Source organism: Rutilus rutilus (genome assembly GCF_951802725.1).
Source record: "Rutilus rutilus genome assembly, chromosome: 4".
Lineage (NCBI taxonomy): Eukaryota > Metazoa > Chordata > Actinopteri > Cypriniformes > Leuciscidae > Rutilus > Rutilus rutilus.
Window position 1 is genome coordinate 35,033,802 of NC_140212.1, and position 15,971 is coordinate 35,049,772.

The following is a 15,971-nucleotide window of genomic DNA, read 5'->3' on the forward strand; positions in this document are numbered from 1 at the left end:
GAAGTAGAGGGATGTAGTCCAATCCAGCCGTTTTTTTGTAGGCGACTTCTGTTAAATAAAATATCTCGCTTGGCATTGAACTTTGAGCTTTATAATTTTACAGATATTATTTATACTCTAACAACAACATTACACACTAACTAAAGTTTGAAACATGGGATCACGAAGAACGGGACCTTTAAATTAGTCATCCTTTACACAGTAATATATTTAATCAATTTATCATTTGAATTGTGATGACATTTAATCATTACATCTGGTTAGAATTTTCGAACACATTGATGTTCTTTAGTGGTCTGCCGATGCCAGGCCAATTCTTATAAAGACTTACAGTTCCTGGAACAAAAGAAATGAAAGTAAAATTTTCCAAGCCTAGTGTTTTTTATGGGGAGGGGCAGCAGTTAGACGCTATAAAAACCAATGCTGCAGGCTTTCTGCTACTACAGATCAAGAGCAAATTCAAGAGGACACTGAAAAACAGTAAGTCTTTTTCTTGTCATCACTTACGCAGAAGATAAACTTTTTCCATTCTAATTTTTTTAAAGTCTTAAATTACTTTGACATGGATGACACTCATTTTTGTTTTGACCTTGTTGAATTAAGGGATCAAATTAATATAAAACTAGAATTACTTTAACTGTAAAAAACATTATACTGTGTATTTTTTAGTATAACAAATAGATTTACAAACTGTTGCAAGTAGTTTGGGAAAGCCTTGATGTAAAAATTTATTTTAATTTTTAACCTTATGAGCCATATAAGTTGACCTTTCCTCTCCAGAGAAAAAGACTTAAGACCCAATTTGTAATGTTTGACAAAAAAAAAAGTGGTTTTAAAAAAAGCTTATTTACAGTGATTTCAGATATAAACACATTCTCAATAGTAGGCTTTATCATTTGAGACACTTGTATTACCAACAATTTATACAAGATGACACTAAAAGACTGCAAATCTTAATTTGCAGGAAAACAGGAGGATAGAAAGTGTCACCCACAGTGAGAGCTCGCAGTGGAGGATAGTCTGGCACAGGACTAAACTGCAAACCAGGAACAAAAGTGAGTAAAGCAAGTCTCCTTAAACATAGAGCCCGCTGATTCTGCATTGATGAAAATATGAAGAACGTCCAAATCTAAAAAGTCTGAATGATTTCTTGTATAGTAAAGTTGAAAAGAATCTGTGTTTTTGTTTTTCCTAACAATTTTTATTATTATTAAGAAACGTATACTGAAATATGTTTTAATATGAAATTAAGTTTTTACTTTTGTTTATATAAAGCACTTTGGTCAACCTTTGTTGTTTTAAGCAGTGCTATATAAATAGACCAGAGCATGTGAGCGGAGTGGAGAGGGAGCGAGCGGGGAGCGGGAGCGGGCGGATCTTGGACAGAGTGCAGAGCGGCATTTTTAAAAGGACGGAACGTCGCCTTATTTCCCGCTCCAATTTCGCTCCGCTCACACCACGAGTCTGAAGCATGCTCAGTCACACCTAAACCAGGATCCATCTGTCTTGCACAGTCATCAACAGTAGACTATTTTCAGTCAAAACTCGGCTCAATAATGGAGTTCAAAAAGAAGGCTACTTCAAAAAGGAAAATGAGAATTCATACAGGTCAGGTGTAGGCTACTATTAATATAACTAACTAACAATGATAATGCGGTACAAGAAAACGAATGTGGAGACATCGTTTCAGTCAGCAAAGATTCATTTTGGAATCTCAAAAGACACATCTCTCGAAAACATGAACGTGAGCTACGCGAACACGCTTGGAAGAAAACGAAAGGTTAGCAAATTGAATACTGTAACTTGCAACAAAGTGTAAATTAAATATAGCGTAATATTCAAACAAATTCGTTTTTTCATTCAAGTAGACCTAATGGTTCGTTTTATTCAGCCGAATTTGTGTTGTCCGTAATAATATTTATATTATTAGGCCCATTTATTCGTTTAATTTTACAGCAGTTTGTGTGTATGGAAGCCAATTTTAATTTTAATCGTGCGCGTTGCGCAAAAGTTCACTTATCAAAATTCTGGCCTTATAGTTAATTTACTTTTAAAAAATGTATCATATTTTTGTTTATATAATTTTTATTTAGATTATTAGGCCCATTTATTCGTTTAATTTTACAGGACTTTTTGTGTAGGCTATATTCCTTCTTACATAGGCCTGTAATTTGAAATAAAACATTTCTATTTGAAAAATGTTGTTGTTACTCATTAGTTCTTTAGGAGGTAAGGCTGTGGTCTAAGCTAAAAGTGATATACATGTAGATTGTTTTCCTTTTTTGGAGAGAGGGGGGCGATTTGAGTGGAGCGCGAAGCAAACTGTGTTGAGCACTGAGCGATTATGAGCGGAGCGGCCTGATGTAGCTTTGAGCGGGGGAGCGGAGGGGTAAACAGTTCCGTGAGCGATGAGCGGAGATTCTCACCGCTCCACTCCGCTCACATGCTCTGAAATAGACAAGACAAAGTATAAAATAGAATGTAAAAAAAAAAATACATATTTTTTTGTGTGATTTTAATCATTTGACTAATATTCAAACTTTTCTTTTTATTTAATTATTTTTCAAGACAGTCATCGGCCGCTAACACAGAAAAAAAACAGGACATTGTCCAGGTGAGTACATTATCAGAATGACTAGACTAGAATATATTTAAATACCAAATATATCACGTTTTGTTTTTTTAGTTGTTGAAGTTTTTATCAGGTTACTTGTCCGGTCGAGTAAGTAAAAATGTCTTTCACTTGCCCCTTCAAAAACAGTTCCTTTTCAGACGCATTTCAGAAAAAAGTTTACAGAGACTGAGACGGCAGAAAGCACATGCTAGTCATTTTCTTAACAAAAAGTTTTGTTGTTATTGTGAGTGTACACAAATAAAAGTAGACACTTAACAGTTTTGAATGATGTACAACACTTATCTGTGACCAAAATGGACAGAGTTTTCTGAGTCTCTTTCGCACTGATAAGAAAAAAAGGTGCACGGCCATCAACCCCAGGTGGACACAGCACAGACAGATAGTGGATGGGTATAATTCAGAATATTTCATCCAGTTCCTTCTGCTTGAAGACTGGGATACGGAGGGAAGCTGGCGTTGAGCTGAATTGAGATCTTTTCCACATCTTCTTGCGCTTGAATGGTTTAAAATCACATTAAAATGGGCACACAGGAATGGATAAGCATAATAGAAATGTTCATTTTATAACAAGTATTCAATTCCTGACATTAAATATATGATACTATAATTAGAGATTTGAATAGGATTTCAAACCACATATGGATGTAGCTTGAAACGGATTTCATGTGCTTTTTTGGACTGAAAATCTGAACGTAGCCAATGTCGGGATAAGAAATAGAAGGAAGAATTGCAGTAAGGGCTAGAGAAGCTAGCTCGTTCAGATCTTTACCATTAACTTTAGTTTGGCAAAATTTCACACTCTTTCCTGCTTACTAAGTTGTTCTCTATATGATTTAGCAGATTCTATTTTTTCTGTGGTTTATTAGTGTAACAGTGTGTTCAGAAGTACATAAATTGTGCAATATATGCTGTTGTTTACATCCGAGTGCCTCCATAATGGCCGTGCATCCGGGTTACCGCCCAGGGCTGCGTTTCTCAAAAGCATCGTAAGCCTAAGTTGATTGTAAAAACGATCGTATGATTGATCTTAATATTATGGTCTGTTTCCCAAAAGCATCTTTTTGAAAGGTATCTTTTCTTGTTTTTTTTTTTTTGTTCAGCCATTTTGTCAGTGCCTCCGCCTGTAGGTGCTTTATATAGACTTGTCTTGATTGCTAATCCACAACAGATGACAATTATTAGGTTAAACGTTCAGAATACGATTCCATATAAGGTTATATTTCAGCACTTCGCGAATGGACAGCGACTCTTAAGTAGCACGTAAACCGTGTTCTCGCGCGTTCATGTTAAGTGCATTTTTGGGAAACGCTCGTGGAATTGCTGCGAGCGTTCGTAACCTTGCACGTAGAAAGCTCTCTTAAGAGCTAAGATACATTGTTATTGGGAAACCCGGCCCAGGACCTTGTTTAAAATCCTGCCACGCCACAGAGTGCCATTTACATAGTATTATATTAAATGTACATTTATTTGTCTCAAATTGTCGTTAATATATATACTGACTTCACCCATTGCTGCAATATACATTTAGTTTTACATTCATTTACAGAAATCAGCTGCGTGGATGAAAACTGCTGATGTTATCGGATTTTCAGGAGATATTCTCAATTCATTCAGTTAACAGACGCTCTGAAGTAAAGTGTTCAGACTGCAGACTTAGCAACGATTGTATTTAATGTACAGTACAATAACATACAGACATTATCTTAATTCCATGATGTCCTTAAACATAACAATATTGCTGGCCATAAACTGAGAGTGCACATCCGGTGTGCGATACCTCGAGTTGTTCTAGACGCGACGCGCTGCACTTCTCGTCTGGTGTGTGACCCCCTTAACGCTACGTTTTGAGTGGATGGCGAGCGCGAGACACTGAAATGGATGCCAATAAGATTCTGAATGGAAAGTTTACTTTTAAAAAGTTGCCAAATGGTTCCAATGACAAGGCCAAAGTGATCTGTGTTTTTTGTCATTGTGAACTGAGCTATCATCGCAGCACGTCCAGTCTGAAATACCACTTGACGCCAATGCGAATTCTCTGATGCGATTATTTGCTCCGAGTGTGAATGTTAGTGTGAAATTGAACACTACAGTATATGCCAATGTTGTTTTCAATAAAAAAAAACATTTGCACAAAGCAAGCCGATCCACTTTTCCATATTGATAAGAGCACTGAAATGAGAAAAAAAATAATGGGACAAAAAGAAATCAAGGGAAATTTAGAATAGATAAAAATATGCGATTAATTGCGATTAACTGCAAGTTAACTATGACATTAATGTGATTAATCGCGATTAGATATTTTAATTGTTTGACAGCACTAGTTACAACATAGGCTTCAATGGTTTTAAATATGATTAAACATTACTATTTTCTCATCAGTAGGATTTATAACTATTGGATTATATTAAACTTCACTAATAAATTGCACATTTTAATAGTCTTGTAGTCTCCCTTTGTGCATTTTGTAAATGGCATGTCATACTTGGTTTAAAAAAAAAAAAAAAGCTGTGTCAAATCTATAATTAATACAATCTTGTGTGTTGTCTCAAGGTGTGTACCAGAAGACCCAAAAGCAGAGCTGCCAGACAACCAGACATTTTGATAAAAGACCAACAAGCTGAGATGGGCCAGTGTATATCAAAAAGTATTGTTACAAATTACAAATACTTACTCATCAAATGCATTTCTATAAAATTCAAAATACAGCTGTGAAAAATGTATTTAATTAAAATAGTAGTTTATTATTTGAAAATACAAAAATACTAACCATATTTACAAGAAATCATTTGATAACCCTTATTAAGTTATTAGTTAATTATGAACTAATCATTTAAAAAACATGACTATACGTTAGGGACGTAACAATACCCTCATGTCACGATTCGATCACGATACTGGACTCACGATACAATTTTATTGCAATACTCCAAGACATATGGCAAAATGTTAACAAAAAAATGTACTGTTGATTAAAATGCTAAATTTGGTATTACATTGGGTGTGGAAATGAATAGGTTTGGACTTGGTGCTGGTAACCCAATGAACTGGACAATAGTGACACCAGAATAGAAATATTCATGATTCTTGAAGCTGAAACTACAAGGTAACACTTTAAAATAACATTCAGTTGTAAGTCATTTATAAGTGGTTAGTTAATGATGAACTAATCGTTTAAAAAACATTCATAAATGATTAGCAAGTGATATAATAACATTTTATGTAGGTTTTGTAAATTCTGTTACAAGTCATTTACAAGTGATTAGTAAATGATTAACTAATTATTTACGAAACATGACTATGCCTTTATCAATTATTAATAAGTGAGATGTTAATTATTGTATGTATGTTTTGTAGATTGACTAGATTCAGTTATAAGTAATTTACAATTGATTAGTTAATGATTAACTTATCATTTACAAAACATGAATATGCTTTTCATAAATGTTTTATAATTTTTTTATTTCTTTGTATGTATGTAGCAATTAGAGGGTGCAGAAAGTGTTGTAAATGCCTTGTATACACTTACAAATAATTTGTAACAGGTAAGTAACAGTGTTCAACGCAATGATGTGTAAACGCATGAATACATCATTTACAACACTTTCTGCATCCCCTAATCTAAAGTGTAAACTATTCATCACTTGTAAATGTGTTATCTACGAATGATGTGTAACACATTTACAAGTGATGAATAGTTTACACTTTAGATGAACACTGTAATGTGTATTGTAGTGTAAGTGCTGACTGGTGAGGGTATAGACAGCTGTCTTCTCTGAAACACATGGAGTCTTTAACCACTGTGCACCTGATGTGAGCAAAACATTTTTAAAAATGAACAATTTATTAAACATTTTTGAAACAAATAGTCATGTTTTGTAAATGATTACTTAATTATTAACTAATCAAATGTAAATGACTTATAACTGAATCTACAAAACATACATACAATAATTAACATATCACTTATTATTAATTTATGAACGCATAGTCACTTGTAAATGACTTGTAACGGAATTTACAAAACATACATAAAATGTTAGTATATCACTTGCTAATCATTTATGAATGTTTTGTAAATGATTAGTTCATCATTAACTAACCACTTATAAATGACTTACAACTGAACATTATTATAAAGTGTTACCGATATATTTAAAATAATATAGGCCAGTTTTTTACTGGTAACATAAGACATTTGTACGGTGACCGAGACAGCTCAACGCGCTGCAACTGAAGAAAGCACATGCAAATAGAAAAAAACCCATGCAAATAGAAAAAAGCCCACAAATTAAAGGAGAACTCCGGTCAATTTTAACATTGAGCTCATTTTTTTGTACATTTGGAGTGCTGTCAATACAGAGAACAACGACAAAAATCGGTGTTGCCTACACCGAGTTATTCTATTTTTAAAATTTGCACCCTGTTGACTTCAATGGGGCAAGTAGTAAATCTGCTTTTAGCCTCTTGACATCCTTGATGTGTCATTACAAGTGCACAGAAAATGTGAGTGATTCCTTCTGAGTGAACACGAGTGAATCTGACTGCAGTAGATGTGAAAGATATGTATAAAAATGATGTTATTTAAGCCAGCGCAAATACCTGTGTTTACATCCTGTTTTCGGTTGAAGTCCAAAGTAGTCGATTGCCGAGTTCACGCGCGTGATCATAGCAACTAAACCTATGCGCGTGAACTCGGCAATCGACTACTTTGGACTTCAACCGAAAACAGGATGTAAACACAGGTATTTGCGCTGGCTTAAATAACATCATTTTTATACATATCTTTCACATCTTCTGCAGTCAGATTCACTCGTGTTCACTCAGAAGGAATCACTCACATTTTCTGTGCACTTGTAATGACACATCAAGGATGTCAAGAGGCTAAAAGCAGGTTTACTACTTGCCCCATTGAAGTCAACAGGGTGCAAATTTTAAAAATAGAATAACTCGGTGTAGGCAACCCCGATTTTTGTTGTTGTTCTCTGTATTGACAGCACTCCAAATGTACAAAAAAATGAGCTCAATGTTAAAATTGACCGGAGTTCTCCTTTAAGAAAACATCTTCATCAGTTTCACAAATAATATATTTATTTGCAACTGTTATGTTAACAACATTATATTTCTGTCGTAAGAACAGCTATTCAGCTGATGGACACCGTGCTTCGTTGTCATGGGAACTTCCCAGATGAAAATAATGAGGAAATTACGTTGTCTTTCGTTGCTCCCTTCATTAAGTGCGTTCCAAACGGTTACATAATGGCACACTAGTGCCCTGCTCACTCCAAAGTCCCACTTCAAGAGCTCTACCGTCTTCCCTTCAAAGGGAGCAGGGCATAGGGATGCTCACGAGCAATAAGCACGTCTCAGCCGGGTTCGTCACTTATTTGGTTCCCCTGGAAACATTTCCGTTGTGGTCTGTGTTATTTGCAGCCTGTTTCTGTACTTGGTTGTGCTGTGAACTTTTGCAGCGCGTTTCTGTATTTGGTTGTGTTTTTTGGAGCACACGTGTGTTGTGAAACTGATGAAGATGTTTTCTTAATTTGCGGGTATTTTTTCTATTTGCATGTGTTTTCTTCAGTTGCTGCGCGTTGAGCTCTCTCGGCCACCGTACATTTGGCATTATCAGGACCCACAAATATTCCTCTGTTGCATTATTATACATTATATTCAACATTATATAAAGTAGTTTAATGTAGTACTGACACTGAAACTCTGTACACTTAAATTCTTTTACACACAGTAATTGTCTATACACAGTACATGGTTGCATTTTTGTATTGCCATATATTGTGACACGATATATTGTTACACCTTTACTATACGTTCATAAATGAATAATACGTGATATGGTAACATTTCATGAATGTCGTTAATTCAGTTGTAAGTCACTTATAAATTATTAGTTAATGATGAACTAATGATGACTATACATTCATGAATTAGTTATAAGTGGTATGCTAACGATTTACAAATGTGTAGCAAGTTATCGTAAAAAATGTGTAAATCACGAAATCAAACAGAAGCACAAACATGCAAGTATGTTAAAGCAGTGTTTTAAAGAATAGTAATGTATTTCTTTCCAAGTGAATAAACATTTATTTATGACTTACATTAAAGGAGTAGGTCACTTTCAAATAAATATTTCCTGATAATTTACTCACACCCATGTCATCCAAGATGTGCATGTCTTTCTTTCTTCAGTCGAAAAGAAAGTAAGGTTTTTGAGGAAAACATTCCAGGATTTTACTCCATATAATGGTCTTCAGTGGCAACCAACAGTTTGAACGTTCAAATGTCTGTCTCAATGCGGCTTCAAAGTCTCTACATGATCGCAGTCGAGAAATAAGGGTCTTATCTAGTAAAAAATTATATTATATATATATATATTTTATTTTTTGAAAATGACGATCACTTTGCTAGATAAGACTCTTATTTCTCGACTGGCATCGTGTAGAGACTTTGAAGCTGCATTGAGACAGACAGTTGGACCTTCAAACCGTTGGTTGCCATTGAAGTCCATTATATGGAGAAAAATCCTGGAATGTTTTCCTCAAAAACCTTAATTTATTTTCGACTGAAGAAAGAAAGACATGGATGTCTTGGATGACATGGGGTGAGTAAATTATCAGCAATTTTTTATTTTAAAGTGAACTAATCCTTTAAGAGGATTCCAATGGGTTATGTTAAATCCCTTCTGTGTGGGATCTAGTGATAATGTGAACCGGTTTTACCTGACACTGAAGCTCACATAAGGGGCACAGCAGTTAAAGGGTGTACTCACACTAAGCGATCTTCACTTAAATGTCCCTGGCCTGCTTGGAAGAGGTGGGCCAAAGCATGGTTCAGTTGGGCTCGGGTGCAGTATGCATGTAGTGTGATCGCAAACTATGACGGCGAAATGAACAGCTACTACTCTTGTGTGCGTCACTGTCATCATTACAACAGCAAATGTATTCGATTACTAACAAACCTCGGTTCCCTGAAATAACGGAACGGGTAGTGTGCCGCTAGAAGCAATGGGAAAACGCCTTTTTCTAAGGTTTACTGAAGTTTTATTAAAATCTTGCAGTGTAACTACACGGGCAATGGTCGCTCCGCTGAGAGGAACCAACCAATGACCTCTGCTGGGCGAACCTATGGTGTGAGAGCCCACCAGAGCCCGTCGAAATGGGCAGGGCCAGCCTTCTATTTAAGCATGCATTCTGGCCATAGGAATCAAGTCGTGCAGCAAGACACAGCCAGTGACAGAACTTGTCCCCGTTCTCTCAGGGAACCGACGGTACGTTAGTTAACATGAACATACCCTAGCGATACAGTTCACTCGTACTACATCGCTAGACGCAATGGAAACCCAGTCCTATCACGCCATGCTCAAAACTGCAGAACGACACCCGTTCCAGGGCCCAGACCCTTGTATAAGGGCCCAAGGGTGCCAGGGCTAACCAGGGCTGTATAATAGCCAGAGACAGGGCTCCGACCTATGTCAGAGCCACATAAGAATTCTCAGCGGGTTGAACTCATATAGAGGTCAAAGCTCCACTTACACAGACAGGACCTGTGCTGATGTTACCGATGGAAAATCAGCTGGAGACCATGCCTCTAATGGACTGTGCCTTAAATTCGATGGTCTATTGTAGGCGCATAGAAGTGCAATTGCATTTACTATCCAGTGGGATAACCTCTGCTTTGTGACCGGATGACCTTTGGTGCAGCGCAGAAACACACAAAAAGCTGCTCAGATTACCTAAACAGGGCTGAGTGCTTAATATATCGTGTTATATATTGGGCTGTGTCAACTCCGGGAACCTTGGTTGGTTTTGCAAGAGGGGGGGGGGCACCAGAAGGACTGCGCATCTGTCCTCCCTGATCCGTCTGATGACATGAGGGAGCACCGTGACTGGGGGAAAGGCGTAAAGGGGGCGGTTGGGCCATTTCAGCCAGTACTGTAGGGATTGCATATGAAGCAGACTAGCTGGAATACCGAAGATGCAGAGGCCATGAGGATCAGCATCTTCTGAAATCTCTCTTCAAATGTTATCTTAGGCCGGGGACCTTGGTGCTTCAGAAAAGGGTACCGCTTGGCGCTACGCAACTTTGGTGGGGCTCAGGCTCTGGCTTTGTCTGAGCGGTCGAGGGCGTAGGCCTTGTTGGCTGCTGAATCGGCGTATTCTGGCTACTAGAAGCAGCTGCAGACCAGGAGCGCTTTGGCAGGAAGTGCCACATTGCCTGCTACGACTTCTGTGCAGCAGTGAAGTGCACAGCAAAGCCATCCACTGCAGGGCCAAAGAGGCCGGTGGGCAACACTGGGGAGTCGAGAAAGGCAGCCTTGTCTGCGTCCTTTATCTCCGTCAGGTCGAGCTAGAGGTGGTGCAGGAGCATTTGGTGCCGTTGTTCTGCCAATCACCTGGGCTTGTTGTTTTCATTGTGTGCAGGGCCAGATCAGTTGTGCCGCGCAGCTCTTTAAATGAAATCGTCCTACACGGCTTGAACGGGTGAGCAACCTTCACCTTCCATCCTTTCGTCCAGCGGAGGCAGATTTTCGTAGCCCTTTTCCCTTTTCCTCTGCAATGGTAGTGAGGGCAGTGGAGGTAGAGGGCCGCTAGCGGGGAGGGGACGGGGTTTATGACATATACTGGGACCAACCATCTAGGGTGATTGAGATGCTTTGGCTTAGCTTTTCAGGACTAGTGTGGCACGCTTGGTCTATACCCTCACCAGCACTTACACTGTAGTACACACTATAAAGTGTTCCACACCTGTTGTAGATGATGTGTAAACAAATAAATCATTTACAAAGATTTCTGCATCCCCTAATCTAAAGTGTAAACTATTCATCAAATATAAACATGTGTCATATTCTTTACAGATCTTCATTATAAATTATGTACAAACTGAAATTTTTAAACTTATTTATGTGCCATATGCAAAGCTTCTGGTATACCTTTCAGTTGATATAAAAATCTATACGAATCCCTTATTTAATATATAAGTTATAAATAATTCATGTAAATAATTCAATAAAATATATTATTATGTCGATATCTATGAGACCCTAACTCACCCCATACCTAAACACAACCACTTTTCAGCCAGTTCACAAAAATAAGAACGTAATATACTGTAGATATATTTACAGTGACAGTTATCTTAGTTAATAAACAATTGTATGTATCATTTTAAGTTCCCTACTCCACCCTATAACCTTAAGCCTAACTGGCAGAAAAGTGTATAGTCACAATAATTTATTTAAAATATGACGAAAATCAGTTTAAAGAATAGACAAAATGGCGCGTGAGCTACATTGCCAGTGCTCTGACATCAATAATTATAATTATTGCAACATAATTATTCTCCTCGGCTTTCATTGTTAATTGCACTCTTTCCTGTTGCGTGAGCGTCGAGTCTGAGGAGGAGGGGGTGGAAGAAACACCGTTCCCTTTTGAGGGAACTCGCGATGCGTCAATGATGCTTTGGGAATGGCCCTGCATGATTGCGTCTGAAGCACATGTGTCAACTAGTCCTATGGCGAGAGTGAACGTCACAGGCGGGTGATGTCAATGACCAGGAAAGGATAAAAGCACATCCGGTTACGACCGCGCTAGCTTCTGTGCCTCAGCAAGCGCTCTATGTCAAACTGTCTGTCATATTTATTGTTGTCTGTCACGAAACCTATACAGCTTCAATCTTTATATTATGGCGTCCAAACAATCATTCAAAACTTCTCCCTGCCCTCGTTATCTTACGGGTGGGGATACACACAAACTTTGCGTAATGTGTTTGGGAGTGGAGCATGCTCTGTAAGCCTTCGAGGGAGCTGACTGTGAGCATTGTGAGAGGCTGCCGCTTTGCACGCTCCGCTCTCGCCTGTCACTCTTTGAGGAGAGTGTTCAGGTGAGCGTTCCCAGCGGTTCGGGTCCCACTGCTGACAAGGCAGCACAGAGACTCTTATCATGGATCTCACAGAGATAATGGATCTCACAGAGGGGACTGAACGGCAGTGGCTCAGTGGTTCATGTAGGTTGTCTACAAACCGGAAGGTTAGTGATTCAATCACCGGTTCCACCTGACCAAGTTCCGAGGAACTAGATGTGCTGAGCATCGAAACAGGGAAGAAGAAACGCCAGCTTCTTCCCCAGCACATGAGGAGCTGGTAGAGGTTTTGTCTTGAGCTGTGTCTAAGTTGAATATTGAATGGCCAGCCGAGAAACAAGTTGCCCGTTCTAAGAGTCTTTTAGATGAACGTTTTCTCACATCATGCACAATACCTCCACCTAGGGGACTTCCATTCTTTCCAGATCTGCAGGACTGGTTTGTCCTGATAGATCTGAAAGATGCATACTTCCATGTCTCCATCCTTCCACAACACAGGAAGTTCCTAAGGTTCGCTTTTGGGGGCAAAGAATACCAGTATCGGGTTCTTCCATTTGGTCTAGCTCTGTCACCCCGCACATTCATGAAATGCGTAGATGCAGCTTTAGCCCCGCTCATGCTGCATGGCATACGTATTCTGAACTACATAGACGACTGGCTTATCCTAGCAGAGTCAGAACCTCTAGCAGTTCAGCATCGAGATGTCATTCTCGCGCATATGAAGAAATTGGGGTTGAGATTTCATGTCAAGAAAAGTGTACTTTCTCCAGCACAGAGGATCACCTTTCTTGGTGTCATGTGGGATTCAGTGACAATGAGGGCTGTGCTCTCGCCTGCTCGTGTCGCTTCAATCCTAACGTCTGTAAAAAAGATAAAGCTAGGCCAGTCTCTCACTGTAAAGCAGTTCCAAAGACTGTTGGGTCTGATGGCAGCCGCGTCCAACATTATTCCGTTCGGCCTGCTGTACATGAGACCCCTGCAGTGGTGGTTCAAGACCAAAGGGTTTTCTCCGAGGGGGAACCCACTCCGTATGATCAAGATTACACAACGGTGTCTCCATGCTTTGGATATATGAAGGAAACCTTGGTTTCTATGCCAGGGTCCAGTGTTAGGAGCTCTTTGCCATCGAGTTTCGCTCTCGACAGACACTTCTCTCACCGGCTGGGGAGCGGTAATGGAAGGCCGCTCAGCTCAAGGTCTTTGGAAGGGTCATCATCTTTCGTGGCACATAAACTGCCTGGAGATGATGGCGGTCTTCAATGTGTTGAGACATTTTCCTCCAGACCTCAGGGGACATCACGTGCTTGTTCGCACAGACAACACGTCGGTGGTCTCCTACATAAACCATAAAGGGGGTCTGCGCTCACGTCTACTATTCAAACTGGCACACCAGATTCTCTTGTGGTCCCTAGGGAAGTTACTCTCCCTGAGAGCAATTTATATTCCGGAGCATCAGAATGTAGGAGCAGACATCCTGTCGAGGCAGGGGCTGAGGCCCGGGGAATGGAGGCTCCACAACGGTGTTGGAGCACATTTGGGGAGTGTATGGCAAGGCACAGGTGGATCTGTTCGCGTCTCAGGATACAACGCACTGTCCGTCCACTTTGGTTTTCACTCACACATCCAGCCCCGTTAGGTCTGGATGCCTTGGTGCAGACGTGGCCTGTATGCTTTTCCCCTGATTGCTCTGCTCCGGGGAGTTCTGGAGAAGGTTCGCCAGGACGGAGCGAGTGTACTGCTAGTAGCTCCGTACTGGCTAAGCTGAGCTTAGTTCTTGAACCTAATATCCCTTCTAGACGGCTCTCCCCTGGAGCTGCCGGTCAGGAGGGACCTTCAATCTCAGGCTGGGGGAGTAATCCTCCATCCACGCCCAGGAACACTCAACCTGTGGGTCTGGCCTCTGAGGGGGCTCGACTCATAGACTCTGGTCTCTCACCTAAGGTTGTAGAGACCATATTAAACTCTAGAGCGCCATCCACAAGGAAACTTTACACCCTAAAATGGAGAGTTTTTTCTCCTTGGTGTAATATTAATTGCACTATTAATTACGAGACACTACAGGTGAATAGGGTAAAATTTTTAACTAGCAGATATCACCATGAAACTTTCCCAGTTGATTACCTACATTAAGATGAGAAAAAAATGTATTACAAGTTTTCTGTAATTTAATGTTTAAATATGCAAATTAGGCAATATCTAATTAAATATGCACTAATTTGCATATATATAAAAAAACGAAATCTGAATATTAATCAGAATATACTGTCAATAGCCTTAAAAAAAGTTTTTTCGCCGTGTTTTTTTGGAATAAAATGTTATATAAATCAGGCTAGGAATAATATATTTACAAATCCCTCTGTATATGTCTTCGTAATATAACTAGGTACAAGACTGGAAAGTTTGGTATATATAGGTGCTACTGAAGTGGAGATTTCAGACTTGGAGTATGAGAGAAAAGTCATTTTGAGAAAATGGCCTTTAAAGATTTATCATCAGCCAATGAGATTGCGCATTCAGCCCTTTTACTTTCACAATTGGTTGCTGATAAAAAAGAAATGACCATATTTGGATCCGAAAGCATTGTACAGGAGAGAGAGAGCTTTCCATCGGTGCATGTGATGACAGGGAGCAGACAGCGATCGCGAAGCAGCATGTTGATTAAGAACGGCAACTTTTGTTGAATTTCTGAGAAATCTACAGACGCAAACAGACGTAGTAAAATAAAGACCTAAATGTGTATTTCAGACTTTTTTTCAAGTCTGAAAGAAGACATGTTATTGAAGACAAATATCCAAAAATCTCAAAATTGACCAGTAAAAAAACAACAATGTTTTTGCCTGCCGTGTCTCGCCTTAAGGCGTTCATCTGTCCTAAACCCGGTTATGTACCTAAGGTTCCAACCAACATACCACAGCCTATTGTACTGCAGGCATTCAGTCCTCCTCCCTTTAAGGATTTAGACCAGGAGAAACTGAACCTTATCTGTCCAGTCAGAGCACAAGATACTTACGTCCACAAATCTGCCCAGTGGAGAAAGTCTGATCAGTTATTTGTATGCTTTGGCCCCCCTAAGAAAGGCCTTCCTGCATCCAAGCATATGGTTAGCAAGTGGATAGTCGAGGCTATCTCTTTTCCATACGAGGTTCTGGGCCAGCCTTCACCTTTGGCTGCTAGAGCCCATTCTACTAGGAATATGGCGGCCTCCGAGGCCCTTATGTCTGGGGTGTCCATTCAAGAAGTTTGTAATGCAGCTGGTTGGTCTTTGCCACTTACGTTTGTCAGATTTTATGACTTAGACATGGATGCCCCGGGGTCTAGAGTTCTCATGTCGTGATAGTTTACATGACAGGTTCTTGGCTGTATGGTGTTCGGGCATTCTCGTTCCCAAAGCGTCATTGACGCATCGCGCATCTCAGGTTACGACTGTAACCCTAGTTCCCTGAGTAGGGAACAAGATGATGTGTCA

The 15,971-nt window shown here is 39.5% G+C and overlaps 1 protein-coding gene across 1 annotated transcript in view; it reads left to right on the forward strand.

The window, feature by feature from the left end:
- The first annotated feature begins 439 nt into the window (after positions 1-439).
- The window catches only part of LOC311289181 (uncharacterized protein), a 37,408-nt gene continuing 21,876 nt past the window's right edge, over positions 440-15,971 (forward strand). Inside the window, exons 1-4 of the mRNA XM_084406981.1 lie at positions 440-480; positions 965-1,055; positions 2,569-2,614; positions 5,186-5,279. Of these exons, the coding sequence (XP_084263107.1) occupies positions 5,258-5,279 (22 nt within the window). The 5' untranslated portion in view covers positions 440-480; positions 965-1,055; positions 2,569-2,614; positions 5,186-5,257. The remainder of the gene's footprint in view (positions 481-964; positions 1,056-2,568; positions 2,615-5,185; positions 5,280-15,971) is intronic.